The 15057-nt window shown below is 34.4% G+C and overlaps 2 protein-coding genes across 2 annotated transcripts; one reads left to right on the top strand and one right to left on the bottom strand.

Annotated features, from left to right (window-relative positions):
* Positions 1 to 690: 690 nt before the first annotated feature.
* LOC122061664 (CASP-like protein 1B2) lies at positions 691 to 4634 on the top strand. Its single transcript, XM_042625078.1, has 3 exons — positions 691 to 964; positions 2662 to 2785; positions 4146 to 4634. The coding sequence occupies exons 1-3, from the start codon at positions 735 to 737 to the stop codon at positions 4383 to 4385; spliced, it is 594 nt and encodes a 197-aa protein (XP_042481012.1). The 5' UTR covers positions 691 to 734; the 3' UTR covers positions 4386 to 4634.
* Positions 4635 to 11786: 7152 nt separating this feature from the next.
* LOC122072215 (NAC domain-containing protein 21/22-like) lies at positions 11787 to 14578 on the bottom strand. Its single transcript, XM_042636787.1, has 3 exons — positions 14320 to 14578; positions 13141 to 13412; positions 11787 to 12616 (listed from the first exon to the last, which is right to left on the bottom strand). The coding sequence occupies exons 1-3, from the start codon at positions 14504 to 14506 to the stop codon at positions 12152 to 12154; spliced, it is 924 nt and encodes a 307-aa protein (XP_042492721.1). The 5' UTR covers positions 14507 to 14578; the 3' UTR covers positions 11787 to 12151.
* Between the last annotated feature and the right edge of the window lie 479 nt (positions 14579 to 15057).

Consider the following 15057-nt stretch of genomic DNA (forward strand, 5'->3'; position numbering starts at 1 on the left):
TCTTTCGTAGCCAAGAGAAGAGAAGAAAAGAAAAGAAAAGAAAAAAAAAAATACAAGAATTGTATTATTGTCTTGGTTTTCTCCTATTGGTAGTCGAACAGACATATTTTTTTTTATTTTCTTATCATTTTTTTTATTCTTTTCATTTTGTTTTCTTATCTACTCTTGGCTACCAAACACAGCCTAAAAGAATCTTATCTGGAACCACTGGCTATATCAAGGTAGTTACATGGGATCAATTCAAATTTAAATTCCCAACTAAATGCCATTCGCATTATTGTAAGCCAAATTAGTGGTTACGAAAGAAGGTCCATGCAGACATGTTAGACAGGGTCCCCCCTCCACTTCAAAATTTCTAGATGGTCCAAGTTTGGATGGTTCTCTTGGGTTTTGCATGGTCCAATTGAGGCCATGCCTCAGTGGCTTAGCAGTGAAATGAGGTTGATCAAAATGGTTTTGAGTAATGCCCACCTTTAAGTTGGTCAATGAGTTGGATGAGGGTGACAAACTTGCTTTCCCTAGACATCAACTACACTCAAGGGTGTTCAACATTTTCCCAACCCCTCAAGAGAAGCATTAACAATCCATTAGCAACTTTCCTTGTTAGATTCAACAAGACAAAGAAATGACCACCATCTCTCTCTCTCTCTCTCTAGTTTTATAAGAACCAGCCTTTGGGCATTTCCTCAGTAGACATCTCTTTCTTTTCTCATTTCATTCTTTCTCTCAGTCCCATGGCTCATGAAGGTGGTGAAAAACTAGTTCACTTGAGCAATGGGCCAGAAACTAAGAGACAGGGTTGGGTCCTTTTGCTTTTGAGGTTGCTTGCATTGTTTGCTGCGGTTTCTGCTACAATTGTGATGGCATTTAATAAGGAGACCAAAACCATCGTGGTTGCTACTGTTGGGACTACCCAAATTACTGCTGCTCTTCAGGCTAAGTTTCAGCACACCCCAGCCTTTGTGTAAGCTTTTCTTAAAACCAAACCATCTCATACCAAAAGAAAATGATATATTTCCTTTCCTTTCTGATTCTTTTTTTTTTTTTTTTCTTATGGCTACCAAGCATAGCCAAAGAGAAATTCTTACACCAAGATAGAAGTACAATTTTTGTTCTTTTTTTCTTTTCTTCTCTTGGCTACCAAACACATCCTAAGTAATATTCATGAAGAACTATTAATGAAAGGACACCTCTTCAAATCAAGGACTGCAGCTCTCCATGCAGTCTCATGATTTCCCTTTATAATTTTTTTTGCTTTTCCTGTGATTAAAATTATGAGAAGTTTATGAAAATTCCCTCCCACACTCCAACCATTAATTATAAGTCTATGTTTAAGTTTTCTTTTGCTTCCAAAACGAAAATCTTGCCAAAAACACAAGAAAACATGAGAAAATATAAAAACTTTTCTTTTCTACTCTTCTAATGGTAACCAAACATACATACTTTTTTTATTTTCTCAGCATTTCATTTCTTTTCTTCTCTTTTGTTTTCCTTTCTTTTCTAGATTCTTTTTTCTTTTCTTTCCTTCTCTTGGCTACCAAACATAGCCTAAAGCGATGAACCCAGTTTCCTTCACTCTTGATAAAGAGAGAATCTCTTCATCCATCACTTTTGGTGGTTGGATAGGATTCTTGGAGTAGAGCCAAGGGTATTTCGTACCTTTGTACAATAAAGAGTAGTTGTCAGATCACTGTAGTAGGTAGACATTTACCGAGGGTGAAGGAAAACCTTCTCATGGGGTGGTAAGGGGTAGATTTGCATTAATCTATATACATATTAATAAGTGGGCTTTGGTTAAGATTTAGGTTGAGCTTTAGTGGGCCACAAAAGTTCTTATTTTCGCTTTTAAAGACCTTGTAAACCAAGTCTAACCCAACCCATTTGGGGTCAGTTCTGATACCTGGATTTGACGGGGCTGGATTGGATATTCTCCAGCCAACCGGGTTCAATTTCATGGTTTTTTTGGTTAAAACTCTCAGTAGCAGTCAAGCCAAATTAGGGAACGGGACCCTTTCGGTTTGATGTCCAGTCCAATTTATGACGACCAAAGTTGGGCCCAAAATGGCCCAATCCATCTCATGAATATTTCATGAAGGCGAAAAATTCTAGACCCAGTTTTCCTCCACCTATGGTGAAGGGAGAACCTCTTACTGCACGAGTTCTGGTTGTTGTATAGGATCGGACTCGAAGAATAGTGCCAAGAGTATTTCAACTTCGATCAATAAGCGACAAAGGAAACAATGACACTCCAACGGCTAGATTCTTTTCAGGTAGATAAAAAAAACTTAACTCGAAACTTCTTTCAAAATTAAACTAGTTTGTGCTAACTTTCACATATGCTTGCTTCTCTTCAAATAAAACCAAAAAAAAAAAAAAGATGAATTCTCAAGTAAGATCCAATCTTTACTTATACTGGTTTAACCTAATTTTTTTTTTTCTCTTAATGTGGTTTTCTCAAAACAACTATAGCTCCAAGAGCAAAAAATTTCTCACATTTTTGTTCATTATCCATGACTATTGTTGCTAAGTTTTTTCCTCGTCATTATCGTGCTTGTCATATAATTATCGTCTTTATTATATGTTAATCACTTTCCATAAATGGAACTAGACCAAATAAATGTATCACCAGAAGTGATTAACTTTGATAATGTGATCATGCAGGTTCTTTGTGATAGTCAATGGAATTGCCAGTTTCCATCACTTCATCATCTTGACCACTGATTTATTTGCCTATAAGTTTGATTTCAATGGTTTTCGGCCTTTGATAATCACAATCTTGGACATGGTAAGCATCAACTTTAACATTTAACTTCTTTCTCCATATATATATATATATATATATACATATATATATGATCAACTATCAATTACATCATCTTTCATGTAATAAATTTTGAATACTAGAGTCCTTTTCTACCAAAATCATTCACGTCTCTTCTTACTACAATCAAAATCATGATGGGTCATCGAAATAAATGGAGAATGAGCCAACTGTTGACTAGTCAAAATAGTGTTTCATCATCTTGGGTCTGGACCTGTCTTCTAATTGGGCTAGACCCAAGACTTGGCCCAATTTTTATATGTTAATTTACATAAGCATAACGTAGATGATTAGACTTTATGGATATGCTGTTCACATTATGATCCAATAGCATATCAAGTCATATGGTGATTTTTAATAAGAAATTTGACATTTATAAACGTGTTCTCAAACTATTTGAAAAGGTCAATTGTCTTTGATTTGACTCTTTTAAATCATTGAAATAAGAGGTAGACTGAATACATGGTGAATCATATGGTTAAGATAAATAATTAAGTTTTATTTGTGTTCAATCAAAAGGGTGGGAAACCATAAATTTGATTGTGAACATGACCTAATCATTCTCCCAATGGCAGAAAATTACTGGTAGTATGAGATGGGGGGGTCTGGATCCTTTGCGGTGAGCATTTAATGGTTGGAAGGACCCAGGCATGCACCTCTAACCATTTGATGCTCACTACATCTCACTACTCATCACAGAAGATTTTTTTATTATGAGATGCCATTCCGATACTATGGTGTGAGAAACCTTTTTCAAATGTAAAAATTTCTAATATAAAGATCCCATGTGGACAATGTGGGATGTTTTCCCACGTCCTCTTAAATCTTGACCATCTGAATTCCACACTAACTCTCTCTCTTTTTGTTTCTTGACCATGTGAGTCCCTTCCACATTATATCGGTTAACTTTGGAAATTAAACTGGACTATACCATAGGAGAAAGTTTTCATCACCCAAGGTGAAAAAGAGTCTATCAATAGTGATTTTGACAATATAATTGGGCTCTTGGAATAATGAATGTTATTATTAGTTCTCACCTCCCCTATTTGTAAATGTTCAAATTAGATCTCATGTCATATAGCCCAACCCCAATCCTCCCCACCAAAAAAAAAAAAAAAAAAAAAAAACCTGGTCTACTTGTTTTGAGCACGTACTAAGCCTAGGCTTTGTTAGGATATGACCCAAGCTATGTGATGATTGGAATACACATGCTTATCATCCATTGGATCAGATTTCGAACTTTGCATTGGTTGTTATTCATTCTCAGCCATCCAGTTAATGATTCTCAGTTTAGAGTTATCTGGACTTGGTGCTGTGTGAATAGGGAACGGTGGCTCTAGTGTCATCAGGACTTGGTGCTGCAACTGCAATGGCTGAGTTAGGAGAAAATGGTAATTCACATGCCAGGTGGAGCAAGATCTGTGACAAATTTGGAACCTTCTGTGACCATGGTCGTGGGGCCCTCATTGCTTCCTTCATTGGGCTTGGCCTCTTGATGTTCCTCAACTTGTTATCAATGGTTACACTTTTCAAAAAGCCTACAAATCTCTCGGTGGTCCCATGATGCACTGGATCGCCTTGTACTTTCACATCAGATTGTAACTTGTGTGCTTGTTTGTTTCTTGATCAAAGTGTGTTTGTTATATGTAACGGGCTTTGCTGATTCCCATTTGATCACTCAAAATCTGTAGCTCCAAGGAAGTAGCTGATCATAGAGCACAGTCTTGAAGCTTCTAAATAGCAAATGGTTTTTTTCTGGAGGTTTGTAGAAAATTAATGGCTAGCTTGTTTCATGGTTGTCTTTCTCTCTTAAGCCTAATGATCCATTAATCTTGCACAAGGTTGTCCTCTTTAGTCCATGGACCTCAAAATTTTAAAACGCGTTGTGCCATGTTAGGAAGGGACTAAAGTTTGTATACCCTCACCATGATCTCTTAAATTCCCTGATACTTACCGTGTTCTTGATAGAAACACCTCACCGATCTTCCAGACGAATACAATACTTACCATATTCTTGGGTATCACACGTCACAAGGGATCGGGGAACAGTATAAGAATATTATCAACCCCATTTTGTGGGGCATAGACATTTATAATCATTAACGTTGTAATCTATTTTTGCACCCATAATAAGGGAAAGCTTTCACCATTTCATTTTTAATTTTATAATTTTAAAATTAAAATTTTTTTTTTGTCACCGTAGGTAAAGCATATTATCAGTTTAGGACAGAAAGGTCCATGTCCGGTGGTTAGTGTGCTCCCTTCACCATGATCATGACCCCACCCGGTAGAAATTTTAAATGGGTCATCTCAATGGCCACATAAGCCATGTGAATGGTTGGTATGTGGCCATGCAAAATGGATTGAAAGATCCAAAGGAATTCTATTAAATTATGTAAAACAACTTGGTTGTCTTTACTTCTTTTGTCTCCAATGGACCCCAGGCCCTTGGCTATGTGACCCATTATGTTGACCTCTTTATAATGTTAGAAAGACACTTTCATGGTTCATATCTCTCTCTCTCTCTCTCTACAACTTGGATGAACTGTCCCCTTGTCTACAATTGTGGCAATCTCTTTGTGTGACTAATTTTTGGTTAGCATTTACAACGGGGTTTTATCTATGTTGGATGTTATTGGGTTTCCATGGTTTAAGGTATGAGGACAAGAAATTTAAGGTTTGGGTTATGAAGGAAATTTGTTCAACATGAGTTAAAAAAAAATAAAAATTGTGACAAATATATGGTTATAGGACAGAAGGTGCTACTTATCGTAAAGGATAATCAAAGTGGTGAATTGAAAAGTTGCAATTTGTTTTTGACTGTATTATCTTATTCTTAAAAAGTCTTCAAGTAAATTAGAAGTAAATAAATATTTTCTTAAATTAATTTAAACATATTTTTTTAATGAATAATTAAAAAATAAGTTACTATTATGTCATCCTCAAGAGTTATCATTGTTCTGAATATTTTCAAGTACACACATGAGATGACAAAATTAACCCTTATTGAATATATATATATATATATATATTAAAAAGGGAAAAAGACTAGTATGCCACACTTGTATGCCCAAATCTGTGTTTTTCTCTCTCCTCCTTCTTTTGAAAAAGTCCCCTTTGCTCCTCCCATTTCAGCACTTTCCTTAGTTGCACCGCTAACTCCAAGAAAATTGGTGACATACCTAACCTCGTCTCATTACTAGCTTCAGTTACAATTTACAACAAGATCATGTCTCTCCAACCCAAACCCATGGCTGGGACCTTTCAACCATAAGTTACAATATTGGCACCCTTACAACAATCCATATTGATCAGGCTTTTCCTCCATAATTATCTTTTTAAGAATTTATTTTTCTTTATTTTATTCGCAACAAAGAAAAAAATAACAAATGGGAAGACACATGTTCCCTTTCAACATGGCAAAGGTCTACAAGCATGAAACTTGCAACAAGAGATGGTATGAATAATCTATTATACTTATTTTTGTCTTTTGCAATAGCTGTTGGGCATGAAGACTATAAGAGTTTCAATAAAAAAAAATTTGAGGTACTAATAGTGTTTTTATGTGTTGGAAGATATATATAAAATGGGTATTTGACTCTTTCTTTGTATTCTATCTTTGGATTATCTGAAAGATGAATAGTTGAAGTCTATTGCAGACGATAGCAAAGACCAAGCTAGGATTAAATCCAGAGCTCCAGCCTGAGTTGAAAAAACTATTAACCCATTTATACACTATAAGGATGACTAGTTTTGTGCATTGTTAAACTTGGAAAGAAATGTTTTGGTATCCTTCCCCCGGGAATTAGGTGGATATATTTTTTTTTTCACTGTCCAATAATTGAACATTTGGGTGTCAAAGTTCAGATCGAACTGATCGGATCAATTGAAATTGAATGCTTCGGTTCGAATCAAATCAAATTCTTATTGGTTTGGTTTTAAATTGGGATTTTATAGAATTGAAAGAAGCTAAACCCAAACCAGACCTATTGAGTGCATCAATCGGAAATGAAAATTGGACTGAACTTGATAAAAAAATTAAAAATAAAAATAAAAAAAATAAAAAAATCGATACCAGACTGATAATAATCTAACAAGAAATTGAAAACCCAAAAAAACTAGGACTTTCCTGTTAATGTCCTTATGCATATATGAAAATCCGAAAACCAGATTGAATCTGATAATAACCTAATTACAAAAAAAAAAAAATAATAATAATAAAAAAAATCAAATAAAATCAAACCAAAACAAATAAAAAAATTTATTAAGATTTGATTTTGGATTCACCTAATTAATAGACTGAAACCCCATAATTGAAATATCCAAATTTAAGATCCAGAACCGGTTAAAATGAATATGGAGCAGAAGGTCTCGGACCCGGCCTACTCCATTTAATGCCCATGAATAAGACATGGATCCATTTTCTTTCTGGGAAATGCTAGCCAGAATACAAGACATTGGGTCTTGTTAGTTGTGATCAGGGATTAAGTTCACAGTCTAGGGTATTGGTATCACTCATCCGCGAAACTGATATTGATAACAATATGTATCATTCATATCAAATTTTCCACTAATATTTTGATACCTTATTATTATTATTATTATTTTTTATAATACTTTTCCCTCCATTTTGTTAACCATCAATTTGGTATCAAACAGATATGGACATCAACCATGGCCGACGCTTATATGAGTGTCTTGCCCAATCCGTATTAGTCGGTGTTTGTCATAACACCTGGACAGATTATATATTGATTATCTAAAACTTCATTTGTTTATATAATCTTCTTTTGAAGGGATTTTATTTTAATGAAAGGAGAAGAAAGGGAAGCATCAATATTTGTTTTAAGTGATCTTTCTATAGGACTCATTAATTACTCAACAAATAGTATATAAGTCCTTAATTATCATTGAAATATAAGATATATGAAGATTAATTTATCCTAACCTGGATTTAATTAGGACTCCTATCCATCTCTCTCTTTCTCACCCCCCCCCCTCTTTCTTACATTGCAAAATATATATTGAAGTAAGACCCTTCTCTCCAAAAGCATCAAATCTTGGAGTGAGCTCAGGTGCATCTTTTTAAAATTATGTGTTCATGTTTTAGGTAGAGGGAGCCACATATGATCAAAGCAGAATCAACAAAATCCAATTATTAATTAGATCAAATCCTTAGTCTTTTAATTATCAAATTATTTGCAAAGCTCAGAGACTTATATGCCACAATCTAAGGAAGTTAGTTGGTGGCATGAGACTTTATTATTCTTGCTCACTTTATTCTCTTCCTCATTAATAAATGATAATTGATCATTAGAAACCAAACTACCCCCTCAATCTAAAGGGTTTATACTTTATATCATTTAATAACAAGTGGTGATAGAGTCATTCTGAATAGGGGAAAGTTCCAAGTTTCAAATAATTGACACATGGCTGCTAATGATATGGGTTTGTATTTCAGATGATATTTTCCATCACCTACCATACCAAAATCTGAACAAATATCATAAAGTCGGTAAGGTCCCATTTGTTGTTACAGATTTCAAACAGAAAATTTCTCTAAAACTTAATTTTTTAAGGACCCTTATTATCATAATCATTTCTGAGAAATATTGGAGAAAGTTCGAGCTAAAATTGGATGATCTTAACTTCAGTCCTCAACCATTGATGAAAGAGATCAAATTCAATCCCCACCTTAGAAAGAAGGAAGTTTAGAGTGGACAGAGATTCTCCCTTTCCCACTTCAGAACTAGGAAATTCTAGAGATCACAATTTCCACATTAGCAAGGGAATAATTTTTGAAATTTAATTTTCTTATGAATATTATTGGAACAGTTTTCAAAGCTAAAGCATTTATTCACTAAGTATCTAAATATTTAATTGATTTATTTAAGTTGCTAACACTAGATTTGATTCTATTTATCAATCAGATACATTAGAATGTGCCCGGATTAGGGTTGTTTAATTAGATTATTGGACTAATAAAAATAGCAAAAGAATATTTGGAAGAATTAGTTGGTCATCAGTTTTATATATTATCAATATGAGGCAAGGAAATAAAGAGGTTTTAACTGAATATCTCCCTTGTGAGAGTTGTTTAAATTTAGGAGGAGCATCTTCCTCAGATCTCTCCCATTTTATTATATTTTAAGTACAAATCTACAATTACTGGTTATCATGTACAAGATGAAAAAAATATAAATAATTAAAATGATTAATGTGGCATTGAACCTTGGCCTACATCCGTGAGATAAGATTTTGTATTACTTGAACATCAAAATCATGATTATACACATAACAATTAAATGGAAAGAGACTAAGAGAGTTGGGGGAGAAAGGAGAATCAATCAGGCAAATCTAATTAAGAAAATAGCATATCTGCAAAGTGGGGTAAGTTTGCATACATTATGACCTTCCCCAGACCCTGCAATGCTGGAAAGCTCATACATTAAATACACCATTTTTAATCATGCAAATCCAATCAATAATTGAGTAGGGACTAGGGATGATGATTTATCTAGTAATTTTTCTTTGTTTTGCTAGAGATTCTTGGATCGTTTCTTATTTGGCCATTACAGCATATGGCAGATCCAATTAACAATTGGATAGGGATGATGATTGATCTAGTATTTTTTTTTTGGTATTGATTTTGCTAGAGATTCTTGTATCGTTTCATATTTGGCCATTAGGGCTCATGATATATCTAATAGTGTTAAATTAGAAAATGGGTCACTAGACCTTTCATATTGAGTTTCACTGAAGACTTATTTTGTTTTCCCATAAAAAGATATTTTTCATCTCCAAATTCTCTTGTAGCTGAAACCCTATATATAATTTCATATCCTTCATTTTAAGTTTATGGTCTTTATTTGTTTATTTTAATTACAGTACAATTAGTTCTGAGTAAGGTATTGCACCCATCTCAGTATTAGTCTCCTTACTGGATCGGAGTACGGTATTGCACCTATCTCGTTCTGATTGCTATACAGAACTAGGAGATCCCCATTTCCCTGGATTTTAGCATATCTCGATCCTGTAATTTGTGCCCTTCAGTGGGTTAGATATCCAATCCCAAATCAAAAGGATCTTTTACAAAGAATTTATCAAACAAAAATATTTTTCAAATTCGACATGAAGTCTGGTTTCTGGCAAATCCAGATTCATGTAATTGGGTTTTGTCAAGGATTTGGTCAAGAAACTTTTCACCAAAAGTAAGGGCACGATCAATAGGGGTGAGGGTTCCCTTTTCGATCAAGTGTCCAAGGAATCTAACTTTGGTGAGGAAGAACTCCATTTTTCTTTTTGATAAAACAAGACCTTTTGATTTAATGATTTGATAAAAAGTCCGTAAGTGTTTGAAGTGTTGCTCAACAGAATTTGAGAAAACCAAGACATCGTCAATATAAACAATGGTGAATTTTCCATAAGAATTGAAGATGTCATTCATGATTTTCTGAAATTCACTAGGGGCATTTTTGAGGCCGAATGGCATTACGTTTCATTCATATATATATAACAAAAGAATGGCTCCCCCTTTCTATCCCTCTCAACCTCCCTTTTTTTCACATTTTAATTAAAAATAATTCTTGTGCATAAGTTGACTTATATATAACAATATGCTATATTTATTTCTGAGCTACTATAAGTGCTTATTTTTCTTGGTACTTACATTGCTCTCTATGGAATTCCTTCAAAACTGAGAGTGTTTAGAAGTTTATATTGCCTGAAAATTTGGTAACATGCATTCTTCTCTCTCTCTCTCTCTCTCTCTCTCTCTCTCTAGATTGATTTGTATGTGTGATTATGATTTAATACTGTTCCATAATAGTGAATACTTGCTTTTAGAGGTGTGAATCCTACACATATATACCAGAAGGTTGGCTTTCAGGCAAACCCTGAGGAATATTCCTAAAGGCTAAAAACCCTTGCACATGACATGCTTCATACCATGAAAGATTGGGACCATATGCATAAATTATTACGTATTTTATCCAAAACTTTGTTTCCTCTTTGCTATTCATTTCTTTTATTTCCTTTTTCTTATTTTTATCAATATGTTATTATTATTATTATTATTATTATTATTGTTAATCAAGGTGTCCGGGCTAGCTTACACGCACCTCGACTAATTTCTCAGGGAGACTAGCGTAGCAACCCACCGCCACGTTCTCCACTTAAATTGTAGATGAAAAATTGAACGTAAGACCATACACCTATCCACACAATTTTTTTTTTTATTAATCAATATATTATATATTTATGGCTTTGTTTTGTTATTAAGTGTGTCATACTTTGCAAAGGCTTCTGCTCCATGCCTCTTGGTTTACGCCTCACCTTTTAGGCAAGTGGGTTGTCTTACATCGCAGTTTTGTTTTTTAAAACTTCGATACATTTAAAGAAAACCATAATATAAAAATAGGATTCATACATGTGCTAGAAAGTCTTAATTCATTTTCTTTTGGATTCAGATTAATTCGCCCAAAGTTTCTAATTGATGAAATTTTCCATTTTAAGACAAAATGATTATTTTGATAATTTATTTTATGAGTACACATGTAGAGGCAAAACATGGTAAAGAACCCAATCTATAGTATGGACCACAAAAGGGGTAGATCTTTCCTGATTCCTTTTTCTGATTAGTAAAAATTATTATTATTGCAAAATACTAAACCTCTACTTTTTTGTTACTTTTCCCACCCAATTTGGTTTAATTTGGCAGAAAGTCCTTGACTAATTTATGATTTGGGTCAGGACCACATTAACATAAATCTTCACAAAACCCAAACTCATAACAGCCCCTAATTGTGTCCTTCCAAGAATGTTGATTAGGCAGATGAAGCAAAAAGGTAGCTTGTAGTTGCAATTTTGTTCTTATGAATTGTCATAATCTTGAGGTTTATTCATACAAATCCAGCACATTAATGTCCACAAATTTCTCAAAGTCACATAGAACAAGATAATTGGATGGGTGCCTACAATTTGAAGTGGCAACAGGATTAGTTATATCCAAACAGCTAAGAAAAGGTTTTGTTGAACCAGGTTGAGTCTTCTGAAGTCAATCACAGATGGAGCTTTACATTAAAGTCACAATACAACATCTTTCATCTCAAAAACAACCTTCCTAACATTTTAAATATGTGCAGTACTAAAAACTCCATTTACCATGCGAATCATTACAAATAAAACTTTGACCCAATCCAAGAAAAGAAAAAGAAAAAAAAATTCATATATCCAACCCATCCTTGCCTTGTCCTTGCACCTTGTCCTTGCAAGAGCCATAACCCTTCTTCTCCATTCTTGCATGACACATGATGTAATATCTTTGAATATTCAATATGGGTTCCACATACTTGACAAACCCACCTCAGATAAGTAGCTCTCAGAACTTCCTTCCCCTAAACTTGTTGTAGCTAATTCCACCTTCATATTGTTTTCACTTTTGCTGAGGTGATTCAAGATTGCTTTTATTACCTTTTTATCACTAGAAGGGCTTGAGAAGGTACCCATATCAGGTAATACTCCTCCAAAGCTGGCTAAATTCTTGGTGAGCATATTTTGTTCCATTTGAGCATAAGGTGGCATGCTTGGGTTGGTATTGTTTTGGGCAAAATTGGAGAAGCAGGGCACTTGCTCAAACTCAACTAAATTAGGTGGATTTTGCTCAAAACTGATGTAGGAGTCCATTGAAGGTGGGAATGGTGAAGAACCTGTGTCATCTTCATAATAGTTTTCCACACTAGGTTTACCAGAAACTCCTCCTTTTTTGAAGAATACTCTACATAGCACCCAATCCTCCTGCTTATACACACAATAAGAAAGAGGGTCAGAACAATTGTTAAAATTAATTCTATTGGATTGTTTCATCCTGGTTGTCCTTAATGAGTTAATAAAAATATTTAAACTAAAACTTTCTAAAAAATAATAATATTTAAAATTAACATTTTTTTTTTTTTAAATGAGAGTCTGCAACTATTTCTTAATATTATGTTTTGTTGCATTGAATATACAAGACTTATCTAGATTATTATCAGAACTTGGTCAATTATGCAAAACTCCATAAAATAGTAGAAAGAATTTTCAAATATACCAAAATAGTCATTTTCAATCTTGTTAGCTAATAGGGTCAAGGACAAAATACTATTGAGAATTAATAGACACTTCAGTATGATTTTGTCCATAGTGTAGTTGCGGAAAGCATAATAATTAATAGAAATTTCCATAATTTTGTCTGGTATGAAATAGTTGATAAGTTATTAACAATATTTATAATTAAAAGAACAACTTGGGAAAATTTATAAAAAAAAATGAAAGAGAGGAACCTGTAAAGAAGTTTTTGATGGTTCTGAAGGTCCTTCAAGCCTGAACTCATGCATAACCCAATCTGTCTTTTTCCCTTTGGGTGCCCTCCCTTGGTAGAAAACTAGGGTTTTCCTCATACCCACAAGGGTCCCTTTGCGGATGATTTGTCTATCCTTCCCTGTGGCTTTCCAATACCCAGACATTGTAGCCCGGTTTGTTCGCAGTCCGGTCGCATACTTCCGATCACGCTGACTGAAGAAATACCATTCCCTTCCTCCCACACAAGCCACCTCTATTACACACAAGAATTTTGTATTCAGTTAATTAACATAATTTAATTAATGGCACCAAAACATATTTTATGTCACAAGTTCATGAATGAGAAACCTAATCCTCAGTCATGTCACATTCAAAAACCTAACCATGAATAAGTCATAAACATGTAATCTTACAGCATTTTGCAAGAAAAGTTAGGATTACCACATCTTTGTTGGGTTTCATGCAGAAAGCAGAAATAATAATATTAGATCGATCGGATGTGATTAGCTCGATGTGAAGACTTATAGCTACTTGGACACCTCCTTGATAGCTAGAATTTAAGAAAGAATTTTACCCAAATTTCTAACAAGTGGTATCAAAGCCAAAGTTGTCGCAGAGGCAAATTGTGCCAACCCAGTGTGACTGTGGCTATTCCTAATGATTTTGACTCTTCTGTTATTCTCAATCGTTTTCATTATCTTTTTTGTTTGAGCATTACACAGTATGTATCGTGGTGTAGTTGGCTATGCCAAACACAATGAAATAAAATCCAACTCTTCTTTTCAAACCTTTTTAAAGAACAACAAAAGAAAATGAAATATTGAAAGAAAAAAAAGGAGAATTTTTCAACTCTAAACCTTTCAAGAACCTTGAAAACTTATTTGTAAGCCCTGGTGAAGGGATTAAGATCCAAGAAAAAAAAAATTAAGTTCAATCCACCAACTTTATGGCAGAATGGAAGGAGAATTGATTTAGCAAATTGGATTAAGACTCATTTAGGAAGGATCAGTGGAAGTCAGAAAATTTCTCACAAATCCATATTAGGAACTTTGGAATCCAAAACCTATATTAATATGAAGTAATTAAACTCTGGAATGAACTCAATTATCATGCAAATAAAGATGAAGATGATGAAGGAGAAGGAGAAGTTGTTTTCTCACCTGGAAGCTCCCAAGGCTCACACTTGTTCAAGTCTACCTCTATCATCATAGGAGATTCATAAGTGCTCCCCTTCCCATTATTGCCTGTAATCTTCCTTATCAAGTAATCACATATAAGTTCTTCATCTCGTGGATGGAATCTGAACCCTGGAGGCAATTTTGCCTCAACCATGTTTAGAAAGCTCATCTTCTATAGAGAAAGAGAGAGAGAGAGAGAGAGAGAGAGAGATGGGATTAAGGGATTGAATCCCAAACAAGGGGCTGAAAAGGGGTATATAATAGCCCATGTCAACTAATACTAGGCGTGAATCGTGGATTTGAATAGTGTTGTCTTCATTTTCTCCATCTCTACCATTTCTTTATATAAAATTTCTTTGTGGAATAGGGGAAGTTTATTATTGGTTAAATTGTTAAAAGTGGGTGAAGAGACGGGTCTTCACCTCCTTCTATTTTCTCCGTATGGGAAAAGGGTCCATTTCACTGCTGACTTGTCATGATGACGTGGTCTAACCAAGTGACCGACCTGGAAATTTACTTCAACCTCAATCTCCTCATAGAATTGGTGCCACCGCCATCAACAGTGTCTGGCCAATATTAGCTATTACCTAACTCAAAGTATCCTGAGAAACTTTCATAACATCCCCAAGTTATGGGTTGTGTCGTTATGGTCTGCCATGATTTTAAAACTCAGATGGGAATCGGTTGAGTCTGCTGGGTGGACTCGGAATCAATTGAGGT

Source organism: Macadamia integrifolia, chromosome 2 (assembly GCF_013358625.1).
Source record: "Macadamia integrifolia cultivar HAES 741 chromosome 2, SCU_Mint_v3, whole genome shotgun sequence".
Classification (NCBI taxonomy): domain Eukaryota; kingdom Viridiplantae; phylum Streptophyta; class Magnoliopsida; order Proteales; family Proteaceae; genus Macadamia; species Macadamia integrifolia.

Excerpts from the sequence above, each read along its gene's own strand:
- LOC122072215 (XM_042636787.1), bottom strand. The coding sequence starts at position 14,506 with ATGAGCTTTCTAAACATGGTTGAGGCAAAATTGCCTCCAGGGTTCAGA. Across the intron at positions 13,413-14,319 it reads TGAGCCTTGGGAGCTTCCAG|AGGTGGCTTGTGTGGGAGGA; the intron begins GTGAGAAAACAA and ends TGTGTGTAATAG. Across the intron at positions 12,617-13,140 it reads CATCAAAAACTTCTTTACAG|GAGGATTGGGTGCTATGTAG; the intron begins GTTCCTCTCTTT and ends GTGTATAAGCAG.
- LOC122061664 (XM_042625078.1), top strand. The coding sequence starts at position 735 with ATGGCTCATGAAGGTGGTGAAAAACTAGTTCACTTGAGCAATGGGCCA. Across the intron at positions 965-2,661 it reads CAGCACACCCCAGCCTTTGT|GTTCTTTGTGATAGTCAATG; the intron begins GTAAGCTTTTCT and ends GTGATCATGCAG. Across the intron at positions 2,786-4,145 it reads TAATCACAATCTTGGACATG|GGAACGGTGGCTCTAGTGTC; the intron begins GTAAGCATCAAC and ends CTGTGTGAATAG.